The sequence below is a fragment of the Silurus meridionalis genome, chromosome 13 (genome assembly GCF_014805685.1).
Source record: "Silurus meridionalis isolate SWU-2019-XX chromosome 13, ASM1480568v1, whole genome shotgun sequence".
Lineage (NCBI taxonomy): Eukaryota > Metazoa > Chordata > Actinopteri > Siluriformes > Siluridae > Silurus > Silurus meridionalis.
The window spans coordinates 8,534,334-8,551,258 of record NC_060896.1 but is presented as its reverse complement, the minus strand read 5'-3'; the positions used below and the strand labels follow the sequence as shown (position 1 = coordinate 8,551,258).

Below are 16,925 nucleotides of genomic sequence, written 5' to 3'. Positions count from 1 at the left end.
TAGGGAAAAATATATTTGCTTGCACAGCGCTTTAAATAAAGGACCCAAGAGCCGTAGGTGTTCACTTTAGTGCTTAAACGTAATACATTTTTTTTTTACAAACTAAACATAGATTTCTTGACGGAAATGTTAATTAAAAATTATCTTTTCTTAAATGATGTATACAATTAAATGTTTATACATGACAGTAGATTGAGGTGTATTTATTTTCCGTTGATATCTGATCAGGCATCTGATAGAGGGTCCTATTAGCCGGTGTAGTGTAGGAAGCCCTTAGCAGGGTCTGACCGAGAGCTGCAGAAGATGGTGTCCTTGGTGGGTCGTTCCGGGGTTCTGTACCCGTACTTACAATCATCTAACCTAATCATATCCAGACCTCTGTCGTCTTTATTTCCTGCAGCTGTAAACTCCAGAGACGTAAATCAGAGGAAATCAGCCAGAGATCAGGTTGTCCCTGGTCTACTCCATGGTACGTGCTCCTCTATGGTGCTGCTCTCTTGGTTCTCAGCCTGAAATAGCACAGCTGTGTCCTTCTCACACAGAGTGTAGGAGATATCTAGAGATTTGCTGATTGTGATTAATGATGGTTTTTGTAAATAATAATAAACATAAACACATTTGTTTAAATTCAACACATGGAGTTTATATTCAGACTCCACACATTTCATGCTAGCAGTGAGTCTGTGTTGTTCTTATCAAAGGTCATTTGATGACACTATGAGAAAATCCAAATTTTAAAAAATCCATTGTGGACCTTAACAAATCCAGATCCTCCTTCAGAACAAATTCTGAACAACTACAACATACACATACAGAGTACTGCGTAAAGGTTTTAGGCAGGTGTGACAAAATAGAAAGTAAAAGAACAGAAGCAATTAAATTTAGTGTGGCCACAAACGTCAATTCAGTAGCGACACATAGTTTTTGAAAATCTCTGTAGGTAGGTCGTTCCAAACATATTGGAGAACTAAACAGTACATCGTCTTTGGATGTAGGCTGCATCAAATACGTCTCTTTATGTAATCCCAGACAGACTCGGTGATGTTGAAATCAGGACTCTGTAGGCCCCAAAACTATTACTTCTGGGACTCTTTGTTATGTTTGGGGTTGGTTTCCTGTTGCAGAGTAAATTTAGGGCCAATCAGACACCTCCCTGAAGTATTGCATGATGGATAAATATCTGCCTGTGTTTCTAAGTATTGAGGACATCAGTAATCCTAACCCACTCTTCATCTCTGCAACTCCATTTACAGAAATCACCCATCCACTGCCTCTCCCCAATCACTGCAGACAAAATTACCCTCTGATCTTGAGATGTTTCTACTACCCCTATCCCTCTTACACACACGCACAAGCCACAATGTAAATATCAACATTGACTGCAGACTACCTCTGCATATTTTGGACACATGTACACCCCCTTAAGAATGGAAATACAACAGGGACTCGATCAACCATGCCAGACTTTGCACGCGCCTTTCATTTGCACTATAACTCCATCATAACTATGTGGATCCTTCATTTATTTCGGGCTGCTTGAAGTAGTCACAGAGTAAGAATTTCACTGTATGATGAACCACACTGTTTCCTGGTCATATGACAAACTCCTGAGTTTTGTAGGAAGTTTTGTTTGTTACCATTTCTTTTGTGTTCTTTTTTTAGTCAGGTAACGCAACAAAAAAAGTAAAAAAAAGAATATTAGGGCACTGGGGGAAAGAAACAAATTAATTCAAAGAACACCATTCTAATTGTGAAACATGGGGGGTGGCAGCATCATACATAAGATTTGCAAGATTAGTGTACTAGCTACGGAGACACTCACTAACAATGTGTTAAACTTTCCTTCAAGGATTTCTTCACAACATGTCAATCCAAATGTAATGAGGTCATTTGAGAGGTCAATAATAGTTAAAGATTGTTCTTCAATATAGAACGAATGTCTGTGACGCCACATGCGTTACAGAATTAGTCAGAGGTATTATTTGACTCAAATGTTTGGATTTGCCACTTTACTAGAGAAATTTTGTACATTTAAATAATTTGTGTGAATGTAGGGAAATGTATTTCCTGTTTAACTAAAATGTTTGTTGTTGCTGTTCTTAATTGTTTTTTTAGGACCCTCTGGAGTGCGTTTCGCCCACACCGATATCAGGATCCCTGACTTCACCGACTACCGTCGTCCTGAGGTCCAGGATGCTAAGAAGTCCTCGCAAGAGAGCAGCGAGGCTCGCAGGGCTTTCTCCTACCTAATCACAGGCTCCACTGCTGTGGTGGGGGTTTACGCTGCCAAGACAGCTGTGACTCAGTTCATCTCCTCAATGAGCGCCTCTGCAGATGTCCTGGCCTTGTCCAAAATAGAGATCAAGCTGAGTGACATTCCAGAGGGGAAGAACATGACGTTCAAGTGGAGAGGAAAGCCCTTGTTTGTTCGCCACAGAACCGAGAAGGAGATCTCGGCTGAGGCTAACGTGGATTTGTCGGAGCTCCGCGACCCGCAGCACGACACAGACCGAGTTGTCAAGCCAGCCTGGGTAATCGTCATTGGGGTGTGCACTCATCTCGGCTGTGTTCCCATTGCGAACGCTGGGGAATATGGCGGTTACTACTGCCCGTGTCACGGCTCACATTATGACGCCTCTGGGAGGATCAGGAAGGGACCTGCACCTCTCAACTTAGAGGTGCCTTACTATGAGTTCCATGATGAAGACACGGTGGTTGTTGGATAGATGGGGACATTTTATTATAAGTATGCGTCTCTGGCCAAACGAATAAATATTTTAACCCACTCAAACACCTCTTGTCGTATTTTCCATCAAGTATAATCTAACGATGTATCTTTTTACAATACAGCTTTCTGAGTTGCACAGGATCTACAATCACATCACAGTCAAAAACTTTTTTTTTTTTTTTTTACCAGTCATGCGCTTCCCCAATTGTGTTTTTTTTTTGGCTCTAGTTTTTCTAAAATGGCTTCAGTGGTTTTCCAAGAGGCACCAAAAAGAGTGTTGTCTATTTAACAGTCAGTGCCAATCCAATGCAGTGCCAATCCAGTTCCTATCACAATCATGGTGAACAGCTCAAGCCCAAAGCTGGGGAGTAAAGCAAATGTTTCCTCCTTTAAAAGCAGTGTAACAAGAAGAATCAAAGAACTGTGGAACGCAGGTACATGGGGAAAAACATGCATAAGACAAAGGTCAGGAATTTCTTCAGTTCAGGCTCAGATAAGAGTCCAAACATAACACTTTCTGTCCACCCTGATACTTACTTGATCTTTCAGCTGGGACCCAGAAAATCAGTTGAACTGAATTTAGTACAGGGCTGCAACTAACGATTAATTTGATAATCGATTAATCCTGACTATTATTATTATTATTCGGATAAAAATATATCTTCTAATTTGTTTTGCTTATTTTACCTGTATAAAACCCTTTTTCAGGGTATTTATGTGTAATAGTGTACTTTAAAAATGCAAAAGCCACATGTTGAGTTTAACTATCTTTAATTTAGACACAACCATATCACAACCATGCTTAAAAAGATCTATATCAACATCGTTTTGACAATTTTTGTAAAAAAAAAAAAAAATTTTGTTAGTGTGTGAAGATATAAGCATCTAGAATATATAATTAATTAAATGTTGTATTATAATTAATGATATATGCATAAATTAAATATGCAAACACTGAAAACAAGCATATGAATGTAATAAAGCCGCAGTACATCACGTTTGAAAACAGATACGTTTCTGCTGTAGATAAATGCTATAAAAAGAGAATGGAACGCAGAAACGCATCTAACAGGCTCGATTCAAAAGAAGGAAAAAATATGCATTGGTGTATAAATGCATACTCATTCGCTGGAAACCACAACAGTGACTAAAAAATGTAATTGTTTACTGCTGCTGTTATTTGCTGCTTTTAGATTTAGTGTTTGTTCGCACCGTTTTAGTTGACTCCATCACTTTGTGCATCACTGTGGTACTTCCAGGCCACATAAGCTCCGCTTTGCATAACGTGCAGGTACAGTTTTCTTTGTTGTATTTAATATAAAATGTTTCGTCCCATGGCTTGGATAATTGGGACGCACACTTTTTCCTGCTGCCGGTTAACCCTGTACTGTTCACCATTTTCACAGGCGGCTGTGTCGTCTTGCCATCACGGTAAACTCTAACTTAAACAACTCAGCAAACCCATTGATCGATTATAATCGATTTTATTGATTAGTTGTTGCAGCCCTAATTTAGTACTCACAAGTACTTTTCATTACAAGTACAAGCATTTAAGAGTAATCACAAAAAAAAATCAAGGATACAAAGACTCTGCAAGGGCAAGTCTCTCCTTTGGCAGTCTATTTATAAACAGTTCAGGTGTAAATGCAAACATTCCCCCAAATTATCAATAAGAATAAAAAATACAAGACATAATTCAAAACCGGAAACATTGCATGCAAAATATGGGAGGTGGCAGCTCTGTACTTAAGGCATTGGACTTTGGAGCGAAAGGTCAAGACTTTAAATCGCAGCACCACCAAGCTACCACTGCTGGGCCCTTGAGCAAGGCCCTTAACCCTCAACTTCTTAGTTGTAAGTCTCTCTGTATAAGGGTGTATGCCATATATTTTATGTTTATTGTGTCTTATTTTTTATTTTATTTCTTAAGTATTCATTTATTTTTTAATAAATAAAAATAAATAAATTTTTATTTTATTTTTAATATTTATTTTTTTTACTGGAAAGCGCCTTGTGCTCCTGTTGGTGGTTGTAATGCGCTTTATAAATAAAGTTTGATTGATTGATTGATATTCCGTTAATGTAAAGAAATAACCGGGGTATAGGCTGAATAAAATGGCTTTATTTAAAACAACAATAACATTTGAAACAAAATAAATAAACATGCAAGGTATGAATGTAATGTTTTAATTAAGGTCACTTCAGTGTGTAATCCCACCATGATGGACATGTAGAAATCTGTTGGCAACTGGTGTGATATAAAGTGGGAGGGCTTAACTACACTATGTTACCAAAAGTTTGCGGACATCTGGTTATAAGCATTGTAGGCGCTTTTTGAGCATTGCATTCAAAATGTAGTCCCAATTTGCCCTTATAATTTCCTCCACTCTTCTGGGAAGATGTTTCACTAGATTTTGGAGTGTTCTTCTGGACATTTGTGTTCATCAGCCATGAGGGTGTTAGTAAAATCATGTACTGATGATGTAGGTGAGGTGAGGGGGCCTGGGGTGCAGTCAGTGTTCCAATTCATCTGAAAGGTGTTCAGTAGGGTTGAGATCAGAGCTCTATAGCAGACCACTAAAGATCTTTCTCTCCAATATGTAAACCATATCTTCATGGAGATCGCTTTGTGCACAGGGGCACTGCCATGCCGGAACAGATTTGGGCTTTGTGGTAACAGATTGGAGAAGAACCACATATGGAAGGAAAGGTAATACAGCTGTAGGCAACTGGTCATCAATAAGAGAAGACACTATAAAGTAAGGAGGACAAGAAAATAAAACTATTTGGGGGGGAAGTAATTGAATGAGTAATTGAAGAAGTGCATTTTAATTCACTTCCCTTGACATAACAGAGGAGTATAATGTAACTAATCAGTAGGTGACGTGGAAATTTAATTGTAAGAAAATGTAGTGAGAGCTAATTTAATAATTAGTTGGCAAATAATTGAAAAAGGACAGAATTGGTATTATAGCGAGAACCTTATTTAAATAGTCCTACAGGAAAAACAATGCTAACAGTTTATTCATTCTCACGGTGTCATCATTTGCAATTGGTTTCTAAAATGGTGAATATTAAAACATAGTAAAAATAAATAAATAGGTTTCACTTAAATAGAATACATAATCATCTTCATATTACCCATTAAAGAAGTCGAACGAGTCCAAACGAGTGATCTGATCATTTGGTTCAGTCCAGATAATGAACCTCGGCCTGCAGCTCTTTGTGGATGTAGGTCACTAACGCTGCAGTGACTTGCTGCTGAAGTGATGTGCTACCCATGACAATGGCCGTTAACTGAGCAACATCAGTCCACTCGATTGAGCCCAAGATGGCCATGACGTCCTCGTAGAGCTTCTTCTTCTGCTCTGGTGTCATTTCCATGATGACCTGAGGAAGTGGTTTGAACTGACCGCTTGTCATCCAACATCCCAGAAGTCCTCCAACAGCCCCGCCTTAATTAACAAAGAGCACAGGGACAAATTGTATAGCTCAAAATTATTCGGACACTAACCCGTGAGGCTGTTCAACTCTCAAACCGGTGTTGATTCATTTTCTATGCTCTAAAAGATTATAAAATTGCTTTTTGGACAGTGTTTTTTTTTAAAGCATTTACAAAAAGAGTCTCCAGTGTCAGTGCTCTGAAACAGTGAACAGGATTTCCACCACAGAAAACTTTTCAGGACTAAGGAGTTACAAGCTGCATTTTGTTTTGTCCTTCATATATCGTTTTGTATAACTTCATGACCACCTGCCTAATACTGTGTTGGTCCCCTTTTTGCTGCCCAAACAGTTCTGACCTGTCGAGTATTAACAGCATTCACTTCTGGGATTGGACCACACGGACCAGCCTTCGCTCCCCACGTGCATCAATGTTCCTTGGCCGCTGAGGACCCTGTTGCTGGTTCACCACTGTTCCTCCCTTGGAGCACTTTGATAGATTCTGACCACTGCAGACCGGGAACATCCCACAAGATGCAGTATTTTATCTGCAGTTTTGGAGATGCTCTGACCCAGTCTTCTAGACGTCACAATTTGGCCCTCATCAAACTCACTCAAATCCTCACGCTTGCCCATTTTTCCTGCTTCTTACACGTCAACTTTGAGGACAAAATGTTCACTTGCTGCCTAATAAATCCCACCCACTAACAGGTGCCATGATGAACAGATAATCAGTGTTATTCACTTCACCTGTCATAATGTTATAATGTCATAATGTACTTTCTGATCGATGTAAACTTGCCATAGATTGTTCAACACTGATTAGAATTATAAAAGAATAAAAGCGTGGTATGCCATTCATTAATGCATTTAAATTGTAATTTCAATTTCTTTGACAGGCTACTAATCGGGAAAACCCCATCCAGATGTGGCATTATGGGAAAATAAACCACTTTACCTGGCCCTGGGCTGAATCACAGTCTTGGATTATTTTCTTCTAACTCTATGCTTTATTACATATTTGTTATATTTCTATTAATAAAATGTACTGATTCTTGCCTACTGCGATGCCAAGTGGTCCGCCGAACAATCCTCCAGCAAAAGCAAGTCCTCCAGCAGTCAGAGCCCCCTTCCCAGAATGCTTCACTGTGGTTTTTAACTGCTGATTTGCAGAAAGCTCACAACACAGCTTCATCACGTCGTCAATGCGGGGAGACATGCTGGTAATGAAAAGACAGAGGGGTTAGTTGTGTTCATGTGTATAAAGCATAAGATATATTCAATAAACTGAAATATAGAATAAATACACAAACACTGGACCACGTGACACTGAAGCAGCCCCCCCGCCCAGTTCTGTATTATGAGACATCAGATTGTATTACTTACATTATATTACATTATAATCTATTTGAATAAAAATGGTGATAAAAAAGGGTGAAAAGCGTACCTTCTGACATTCAAACTTTAGACATTTATCTATAAAGAAAAAACAGTCCTATATCTTCAAGCTCCCTTCAGCAAAATAACCCTGCAAATAAAGTGAACGCATGCGCACTGTTCAACATGAGCCACACGAAACCCTGCTGCAATGACGAGGTAAATGCTTTTCAAAATAAAAGTTTCACAGCAACGAACAATACGGCGGTGTATATAGATAACCTTAGACTTAAAATAAATTCCTGGATTTCCCCCCAATTCTTCCATACATATCGATTTGTGATATTTTGTTATAATTCGTATTTTATATTCATACTGTCAGCTACATGGATCAATTCAATATCCTAGATTATTTTCCGCATATCTATATATCATCTGTATATACAAGCTTTGTACAGCTGTACATACAATGTACATATTTCATATTGTACATATAAAAATATATAATGTTATATTTCTTTTAAAAAATGTGCATTTGCAGAATGCATATGTAAAACAGCTTCTTGCACATTTTTTACTACCCGTCGCCTTTATATTTGTTTGTTTGAAAGATATTTACTGGTTTATCTACTATCTAAATAGGAGCTAAAATGCATTTTGTTGCTGTGAACTGGTTATAGTTAAGATGAGCCTCACACTGGTTCTCTAAACACATTACTCTGTGGTCTGTTCAGTGTCTATAGGATCTTTACGATGTGAGGATGTAAGGTATACAGAAAGTCTTTGTCTTGGCTCACACATCTCTGGTTACTATGTCTTCTAACCCAATCAGGAACAGTTTTAGGTCAGGTTTTTTTTCCCAGTGTATATATATATATATATATATATATATATATATATATATATATATATATATATATATATATATATATATATATATATACTTGTCTGTTATCTGCATTAAACTGGAGAAGAACATATGCACCATGCTGTGTGATTTTCCCTGATAAGAAAAGGCACCATGGGCATCAGTAGATCCCATAGGAAACCTCTCCAAGAATTAATTTTTGTTTGGGCATGATAAAATTTAACAGCATTTATACAATGTTCCTGTACTATACAATGGCAATTAAGTTGTATCTATCTAAAACTATATTTATCAAGAACTTTATTAGTAGGCTGTTTGTGGCATCTTAAACTATCATCACTGTAAACTATTTTATCCCACACTAAACACACTTTTTCTGCTGGCAGATAGAAAAGAAAAGCGTGCCGTGTTTTTTCAAGTGTTTTTATCCATGCGCATACTCTAAAACTATAAAACTGAAGTACTGATATAATATAAACTTAACAAAAAGTATAAAACAAAAAAAAAGCCTAATAAAAAAATAATGTAAAAATGTATTTTTAAAAATCTTAATTAATTTTAAAAAGCCCTACTTTGGCATTCATTAGGCCTTTTTCTTTAGAATTAAAAGTTTTAATCATTAGTAGAACAAGTTTTTTTTTAATACAATCCAAACATTTTATCTAAACACTGTGGAGCTGTTATTCGCCCAAATTCTGTAATAATTTTTTTTTAAAGATTAACTTAATCTAAACAATGCATTTTATTAAAATGTCTTCTTACTGCTTATTTATGTATTTAAAATGTTCTGTTACAATGGAATAAACATAAGTCTTTAATTATGAACATTGTTGTGTATTGGCCGCCATTTTTAAATTGAATCTCGTTTTACCCGTTAAAGGCGGCACAATCTCAGGCCGAATTCCAAATAGCTCTATAATAAATATAAAGTGCACTAAACAGCAAGCGAGAGCCGTTATTCCCTGCACTGTATAGTGTGCATGTGAAGGGAACATTGAGGCATTTGTATTTCAGCCTCTGTCTTTCTTGGACTGAAGAAGCAAAAAAACAAATGTAGGTGAAAAATAATTCCGGTCTGGTGATTTTATATCTGCTGCTAGTAGTAGGATAGGCTCCTGCAGAACCAAGTTTTAAAGTGAATGTGATTTTTAATTAATTTATTCATATTATTTACGTTTTCTATTGTGTCAGCTGTCCGAACTTGTCCGTACATGTCCTCCGGAAATGAATATTCATGATGTTGGAGGAAGAACTTGTGAATGGAGGAGACATCAACCGAGTCCCAGTGTGTGGAGTATCTTCAGGTGTATGATATAATGTTCTGGGATGGAAAGTCTGTGGTGCGAGAGAAGCTCTTCCAGCGCCATATCTGCTTTACCAGTGTGGATAATTGAATATGCCTGGACCAACCAGATGATGGAGGTGTTGCAAGGTATGTTTGATAGGGTTCAGTAGTGTTACTGGTAGTAGGAGTGGGTTTGGAGTGCATCAGGTACTGCTGTGTTACAGATTTTTTTACCTACACACACCTGATGATTAATCACCTTAACTACTATATTATTAACTAAAGACAATGCAAGTGGAGAGTCGTGCATTTCACACATAGACCTTCAGTGGTGTCCTAGATGAGTTAATCCACCTCTTAAAACCCTCATTAGGGCACCATGGTAGCTGTGGCTACAGTGCAATTATGTTTTTCTCTGGGATTTGAAATGAAGGCAAATTGTTTGGTTTTTTACTCATTCTACAGGGAAAAAAACCAAAAGTAAAAAAGCTTTTGAACTGTTTTGTTCAAATTGACATTGTCTAATGTCTGACTTTTTCTTGTCTTAAAGTTTTAGGCCCTCCACCGTGGTTGGAAGGTGACCGGAGCAGCTTGACTCTCAAGGATCCTTGTAGCATCCGTGTGACAGCAGCCGAGTCCTGGATGATCATCCAGGCCAGAGACATCAAACACTTTGAGCGAGTGATGGAGTTCCTGCACATCACTCACACTTTACTACCTCAGCTTGTGACCCCCATCAAGCACATGAAGATAATGTTCGGCCTAAAAACTTTGGTAAAAAATGTCACGTTTGATGTGCAGTTTATTCCAGATGTGTTCTAATTAGAGCTTGTCTTGTATTTGTAGTAAATCATATTGTAGTTGTAGTTGAGCACCAAGGTATTGACTAATGTAGTGCCGATCGATTTTTTGGCATTGTGTATGTTTTTTAGGTTATTATGTGGATGTTGTGGGATGAGCAGAGCATAGAAAGCATCAAAGACAAGACTGACAAGTTCTTTCCTGACAGCCTTTCACAGTATCGAAGAAGTGTAAGTAGATGCTGGATTTTTCTCCTCTAGGGGGCACTAAAAACACAAAAGAATAGCCCAAATGAAACACTATATACATTGTATGGACAAAAATATTGGGACACCCAAATTTTCCATCCATATGTGGTTCCCTTCACTTGAATTTGGAAACCCAAACATTTCATGTTTCAGCATGACAGTGCACCTGTGCACAAAGAGAGCTCAATGAATATATAGTTTATAGGGGTTGGTGTAGAAGTTCTTGAGTGGAGAGAGCTCTGACCTCAACCCTACTGAATACCTTTGGGATGAATTGGAATGCTGACTGCACCCCAGACCTGCTCACCCATCATTACCTGATATTACTAATCCCTTTTTTAGCTGAATGAGCACAAATCTCCTCAACCATACTCTAAAAATCTAGTAGAACCTCTTCCCAGAAGAGTGGAAGGTATTCTAGCAGCAAAAGGGGATTAACTGTGGCGCTAGATGTTCGAAAAGCACATGTAAGTCTTATGGTCCACAAACGTTTGTCCATATCATGTACTTTGTTCCTACATGCTCACAGCTTAAGAAACCGGTTATATGCTGATATTCTAACCTTTTTTTTCCTAAGCTTCTTCTTTTGAAGAGATATCTAATGCATGTTCACTTTTACAAATAATGAGATTTTAGCTGTCACTTTGGGGGCATTTGGAGATGATTTGATTCTGTTCTTTTGTAATTGCAGAGTCACAGACACATAGACCTGATGCAAAAGGCCCAGCGGGACTTTCGGAATTTTGTCCAGTTGCTCACAGGGAGCCCAGAAATGCGCAAAAACTATATTCAAGTGAGTATATTAGAGTGAAAATGCGTTTTGATGTCCTTATGGTGTTTAATTCTATCCGCTCTGCTTTGCATTTTTTCTATCTCTCGTAAAAAGAAAGTGTAATTAATATTTTGGCGCACACACAAATTATATATTTATTTGTTTATTTATTTATTTATTTAAAGTAGATACAGATCTACACTAAATGTTTAAGGGATGCTAAACATTCAGGAAAGATGCCCCACTTAAAAGTCTTTTAAAGAGAAAAAAAAGAAAACACATGACTGTAATATTTTCAGCATTTTTATTGTGCTTTGTAGAATCTGATGGAAGAGCAGTATGGTGAATGCTACATCATGAAGCTGGAGGAGAGGTTATTACATTATTTAGAAAAGCTGAACAAAGCTCTTCCACAACCAACCTACATCGACCAGGTAACGCCATTTGAAGGCTTTTGTACGTGTGTCACAAGTAGGGATTCTCATTTGTGTTTGTTCTTTACTTATTTTATATTGAATATTCTACATACAGTGGATCCGGAAAGAATTCACATCGCTTCACTCTTTTTCCACATTTTATGTTACAGCCTTATTCTAAAATGGATTAAATTCATTATTTTCCTCCAAATTCTACAAACAATACTCCATAATGACAACGTGAAAGAAGTGTGTTTGAAGCTTTTACTAATTTATTACAAATAAATATTCACAGCTTTTTCTCAATTATTTTTTGAAGCACACTGGCCCCAATTACAACCTCAAGTCTTTTTGAGTATGATGCTACAAGCTTGGCACAAATATTTTTGGTCAGTTTTTTAGATTCTTCTTTCAGAACCCACAAAGCTCCATCAGGTTGAATGGGGAGCGTCGGTGCACAGCCATTTTCAGATCCCTTCCGCAATGTTCAATCGGGTTAACGTCTGGGCTCTGGCTGAGCCACTCAGGGACATTCACAGAGTCGTCCAGGAGCCACGCCTTTGTTTTCTTGGCTGTGTTCTTAGGGTCTTTGTCCAGTCTGAGGTCCAGAGAGCTCTGGAGCAGGTTTTCGTCAAGGATGTCTCTGTACATTGCTGCATTCTTCAGACATGTTGCTTGGCATTCATGCCAAATAGTTAAAAAAAAAATTTCTTATGGTCTGAGAGTCCTTCAGGTGGCTTTTAGCAAACTCAAGGTGGGCTTATGGGCCTTATATTAAGGACTGGCTTCTGTCTGGCTACTCTACCATACAGGCGTGATTGGTGGAGTGCTGCAGAGATGGTTATTCTTCTGGGAGGTTCTCCTCTTTCCACAGATAAACACTGGAGCTCTTTCAGAGTGTCTGTCGGGATCTTGATCACCTCCCTGACTAAGGCCCTCCTTCCCCAATCGGGCGGCCCGCTCTAGGAACAGTACTGGTGGTACCAAACTTCTTTCATTTATGGCTGACTGAGGCCACTGTTCTCATTGGAAACTTCAATGATGCAGAATTTTTCACAATGTTTCTTTCAAAAATACACAATTCAGTTGTGAAGATATGAGCATCTAAAAAATATAATTCATTTAATTTTGTACAACAATTAAATGATATATGCATAAATTAAATACGCAAACATAAAAAAAAAAATTTATGTAGTAAAGCCGCAGTAAATGAGTTTAGTGTTGTAGTAGACAAATGGCATAAAAAAGTATGGAACAGAGAAACGCAGTAAGCTAACAGGCTTGAAAAAGAAAAAAAGGAAAAAAAGTATGCAGTGGTGTACAAATGCATAATCATTCGCTAAAAAACACAACAGTGATTAAAAATGTTATAATATACTGCTGCTGTTATTTGCTGCTTTTAGATTGTTTTTTTTTTTCACACAGTTTTAATTTAATACTGTACCAGTTTTACATGATAAGAATTATACAGTTTTTGCAAATGTACTGAAGTTTCGTCGTCATCCATGACTTGGAACACACACTTTTTTCTACTGCCGTCTGACCCTGTACTTTCCGCCCTTTCACAAGCGGCTCTCTTATCTTGCCGTCATGCTAACCCGTAACTTGAGCAGCCCAACTTATCGATGGCGGCATTCGTGACAATGAATTTCATTATAGACAATTATCAGTTTTATAAAATGTGGAGAAAGTGAAGCACTGTGAATTTTTTCTGGATGCACTGTAGGTGCTGTGAAGCAGAGGACTACATTTTGCCTAAATTCATAGATGACCATGGGCAAAAAGGTGAATTTCCATTATTCCAAAATGTATTATATTTAAATGATAGTAGCCATGAATCCCCTTATTCATCATTTCATAATATTTAGAAATAAATGAATTTAAAAAATTTGTAATCTGCTTAAGTTTTTCTTTTAGTCAAAATGTTTTCTAGTACAGTAAAACTTATACCATTTATACAATTATTGTACATTTGTACAATAGAGTTAAATGCTTAATACAGCTATTCATGCAACTGTATTATGTTCCTGTTGTTTGTATCTGTATGTTCTAATACAGGTGTTCATAAGCTATTCCGCCATATGATTATAATATCAGTGACCACTAATGAGAGACGTGAAGCTGGTCCTAAGTTTTATTTATTCATTACCAAATTGGGCTAATTCAACTTCACTTCTCTACTACAAGCTACTATTCTCTACTTTTTTCATTTTCAGTTTATTTCAGTTTCAAAATATATGGCTTGGATCATGTGTGGTATGGTGGGTCAAGTCAAAGAGAGCCATCTTGAGTTTAGTTTGGGCGTCACTGCTGTAAAGATTTTCACTTTTTAGAAACCGTTAAGGTCTCACCCTTTCCTCAGTGCATCTCACTTCGATACCTATAAATTATTATTATATAGACATCATTTTGAATCTCCTGTCAACCCAGATAGGTTTGACTGTATAGTATACAACTGAGAGTAATGATTTATAATCCCACTATCACCTGAAAGAGGATGGGTCATCTCATGGAGATTTTCTTCGCCTTTCTCTTTTGAAATCAAAATCTACATGCAGATTACTGTAAAGCTGCTTTGTTACAATGTCTGTTGTAAACACGTTCCATGCAAATGAAATTGAATACAGTTGAATATCTAAACACATTTAGGTTCTGAAACAATCAGGGCCACTGAAGGGGAGAGAGGAGATACTGCAGCAGTTATTTACCTGTAGTAGTGCGCCCCCAGTCACAGCTCTAAAGAAACTGCTGAGATGTGGTAAGTCTTTCAAGCGTACCTCGATGTAAATTCCTGATCTTGCATTCAGCATGTTGCATTATATATATATTTTTTTCCTTTTCTCCAGCTATGGGAAGTCACATGGATCATAAAAGTGCAGAGACGCACTCTAAGCAACAAAAAGGAGCTCTAGCTGAAGGACCAGTGTTTGGAACTCTTTGTGTTAGGTCATCTTTGGAAGCTGTAGAGGATGACTGGCTGTCCCAGGCATCCTCTCAGAGCTGCTGGCTAAATAAAAATCTGAGTTTGGAAAAACCAAGGTTGAAGATGAAACATGTTTTAGAACATACTGACAAACCTAATTCTCAGATGACTGAGATCAGATTTGCCAAAGAGAAGAAAGCTGAAGATGATGTAGCAGAGCATCTGTGCTCCATACATGGCAAGAAAAGGAAGAGTTTCCTCCAAGAATGTTCTGAAGAGCTGAGAAGGCAGGACAGCGAAGCTTCGCTGACACAGGTGGAATGCACTCCCTCAACACCTCTCCTTCCACCTCTCCACTGCATCCCTCACAGCCCGAACTCAGCATCTTCTCCCCATGATTCATCATCTACAAATATTTCTCTGTCTTCACCACCAGAGCCTTTCTCATATTTTTCAGTGAATGAAGAGCGACAACTAGTTCCATCACAGATATCTCCAGCACAAGATTATTATTCTAGTCCTTGCTCATGTCAAAAAAGCAACATCGCATTATCAGCTTCTCCAGAATGTTCAAAAAAAAGAATCGCCTTTTCACCACCATGTTCAGTTCAGCCGTCTCAAACATCATCATCTTCAACTAATATTTCACCCTTTCCAGAAAACCTGCTCTCCTCAACCGAACAGGAATGCTCACCACTCCTGTTCTTTAGTAAAAGTTTTTCTGAATCTTCAAACCATCAGCCTGGTTCATCATCATCATCATCATCATTTTCTGCAGCTCCAGCAGTGGTTCTAAATCCAAGCCAAAATGATGCACAGGTCTCTTTAGATTCAGATGAAATTTTAAAGACAAGAAGTGCCTTAAAAGGCAAACTGAGGCTGTCTTTAGAGACTCAGGCTTTCCTCTTGGTTTGTAAGTGGCTACAGCCTCAAGTAAAGCTCTACAGGCTGAGTCAGCACGAGTGTAGCCAAGCCACGCTGCCAAATTGTGCTCTGGAGCAGTCCTCTGATGAGGAAGAGGAAGAATATGCATCTTTTGATGTCAATTTACTGTATTCAGACTCTGAATCAGACACGCAAGACTCTGATGATTCTGATTACGTTCCGTCAAAGAGATGCAGGTATAAGTAAAGTGCAAAGGAAGTGCCTGTTACTTATGTGCAATTATGTAATCTACCTAATATCAGGTGGGTATTGATCATTAACCAGACTTTTTGTGGTGCTCTCCTTTTTTTTTTTTTTTTTATATATATATATATATATATATATATGCTGCTCTTCAAACTGCAGATTTGGGTCATGAAGTACATTTGAATAGTTAGTTAGTTTTAGATGTGTGCTTTTTTTTAAAGATTTATACAACATTCAAGCAATATTATACTTTTTAATATGGTACGTGGCCTTGTTTTTGAAAATACCTCAAAAAATATTTATTTATTTAAATCATTGTACAATTTGATATTATATTATGTATCATGATGAGTAAATAATGAAACACCTTTGTCAGTCTTGTTGAATTATAAACCTTCCTAATTGATTTCTTGGCAAAGTTTGTGTGTGGGTGGGTGTGGGTGTTCTTTTTCTCCAATCCCGGTGGGGAATCGACCTGAATGCACTCTGACTCATGTGGACCCATATCACTGTGGGGACCTAAATTAAGGTCCCCACCGGCAAAGCCATACAAGCACCTCCCAAACAGTGTCTAGACACGCCCAGTGAGTTTTTTCTGAAGACCCCATGGGGTCCATTTTCAAGACAAAATCTGTGTGACTGTGTAATCTATGCGCACACACGGTTTTGCCGACCCCACCGTTACATTGTTCTGGAACTGTGTGTCAAGTCCTTCCCACTCTTTAGCGTTATCTATCGGGCAATAATAAATTATAAATGTAATGTATATCACAGGATAGATTATTAAACTATTTACTATAAATGTATATTAATTTATAAAATTAACAAAATTAAGTAGGTCCCCTGGTGGTCTAGTGGTTAGGATGCGGCGCTCTCACCGCTGCGGCCCGGGTTCGATCCCCGGTCAGGGAACCAACCCCAGCCACTCTTTGTGC

General features: G+C 37.9%; 3 protein-coding genes across 8 annotated transcripts; 2 read left to right on the top strand and 1 right to left on the bottom strand.

The window, feature by feature from the left end:
- The first annotated feature begins 245 nt into the window (after positions 1 to 245).
- LOC124396126 (cytochrome b-c1 complex subunit Rieske, mitochondrial-like) lies at positions 246 to 2,791 on the top strand. The gene is made up of 2 exons (XM_046865133.1): positions 246 to 469; positions 2,116 to 2,791. The coding sequence occupies exons 1-2, from the start codon at positions 304 to 306 to the stop codon at positions 2,724 to 2,726; spliced, it is 777 nt and encodes a 258-aa protein (XP_046721089.1). The 5' UTR covers positions 246 to 303; the 3' UTR covers positions 2,727 to 2,791.
- Positions 2,792 to 5,308: 2,517 nt separating this feature from the next.
- On the bottom strand, positions 5,309 to 9,721 carry zgc:112052 (protein C19orf12 homolog). Of its 5 annotated transcripts, XM_046865222.1 has the most exons (5): positions 7,617 to 7,731; positions 7,477 to 7,522; positions 7,229 to 7,389; positions 5,870 to 6,183; positions 5,309 to 5,480 (listed from the first exon to the last, which is right to left on the bottom strand). In XM_046865222.1, exons 1-4 carry the CDS (start codon positions 7,624 to 7,626, stop codon positions 5,918 to 5,920), a joined length of 483 nt encoding a protein of 160 aa, XP_046721178.1. In that variant the 5' UTR covers positions 7,627 to 7,731; the 3' UTR covers positions 5,309 to 5,480; positions 5,870 to 5,917. The 5 variants fall into 5 exon arrangements, with proteins under 5 accessions (XP_046721178.1, XP_046721177.1, XP_046721180.1 ...); XM_046865221.1 differs by having other exon boundaries at positions 5,309 to 6,183; XM_046865224.1 differs by lacking the exons at positions 7,477 to 7,522; positions 7,617 to 7,731 and adding an exon at positions 9,589 to 9,721 and having other exon boundaries at positions 5,309 to 6,183.
- LOC124396177 lies at positions 9,709 to 16,065 on the top strand. 2 transcript variants are annotated; one of them, XR_006927737.1, is made up of 8 exons: positions 9,709 to 9,846; positions 10,250 to 10,473; positions 10,632 to 10,730; positions 11,440 to 11,541; positions 11,841 to 11,954; positions 13,663 to 13,721; positions 14,586 to 14,694; positions 14,783 to 14,805. XR_006927737.1 is itself a non-coding variant. In XM_046865220.1 (7 exons), the coding sequence occupies exons 1-7, from the start codon at positions 9,741 to 9,743 to the stop codon at positions 15,988 to 15,990; spliced, it is 1,962 nt and encodes a 653-aa protein (XP_046721176.1). In that variant the 5' UTR covers positions 9,709 to 9,740; the 3' UTR covers positions 15,991 to 16,065. The 2 variants fall into 2 exon arrangements, 1 of the variants encoding a protein (XP_046721176.1); XM_046865220.1 differs by lacking the exon at positions 13,663 to 13,721 and having other exon boundaries at positions 14,783 to 16,065.
- The last annotated feature ends 860 nt before the right edge of the window (positions 16,066 to 16,925 follow it).

Bases quoted from the DNA above. Each gene is read 5' to 3' on its own strand.
- LOC124396177 (XM_046865220.1), top strand. From the start codon at position 9,741: ATGGAAAGTCTGTGGTGCGAGAGAAGCTCTTCCAGCGCCATATCTGCT. The intron at 11,542-11,840 runs GTGAGTATATTA...TGTGCTTTGTAG, and splicing joins TGCGCAAAAACTATATTCAA to AATCTGATGGAAGAGCAGTA. The intron at 14,695-14,782 runs GTAAGTCTTTCA...CCTTTTCTCCAG, and splicing joins AAAGAAACTGCTGAGATGTG to CTATGGGAAGTCACATGGAT.
- zgc:112052 (XM_046865221.1), bottom strand. The intron at 7,390-7,476 runs GTATTTATTCTA...TTTCATTACCAG, and splicing joins TCACGTGGTCCAGTGTTTGT to CATGTCTCCCCGCATTGACG. The intron at 6,184-7,228 runs GCAAGAATCAGT...TTGTTAATTAAG, and splicing joins ACCACTTGGCATCGCAGTAG to GCGGGGCTGTTGGAGGACTT.
- LOC124396126 (XM_046865133.1), top strand. From the start codon at position 304: ATGGTGTCCTTGGTGGGTCGTTCCGGGGTTCTGTACCCGTACTTACAA. The intron at 470-2,115 runs GTACGTGCTCCT...TTGTTTTTTTAG, and splicing joins TGTCCCTGGTCTACTCCATG to GACCCTCTGGAGTGCGTTTC.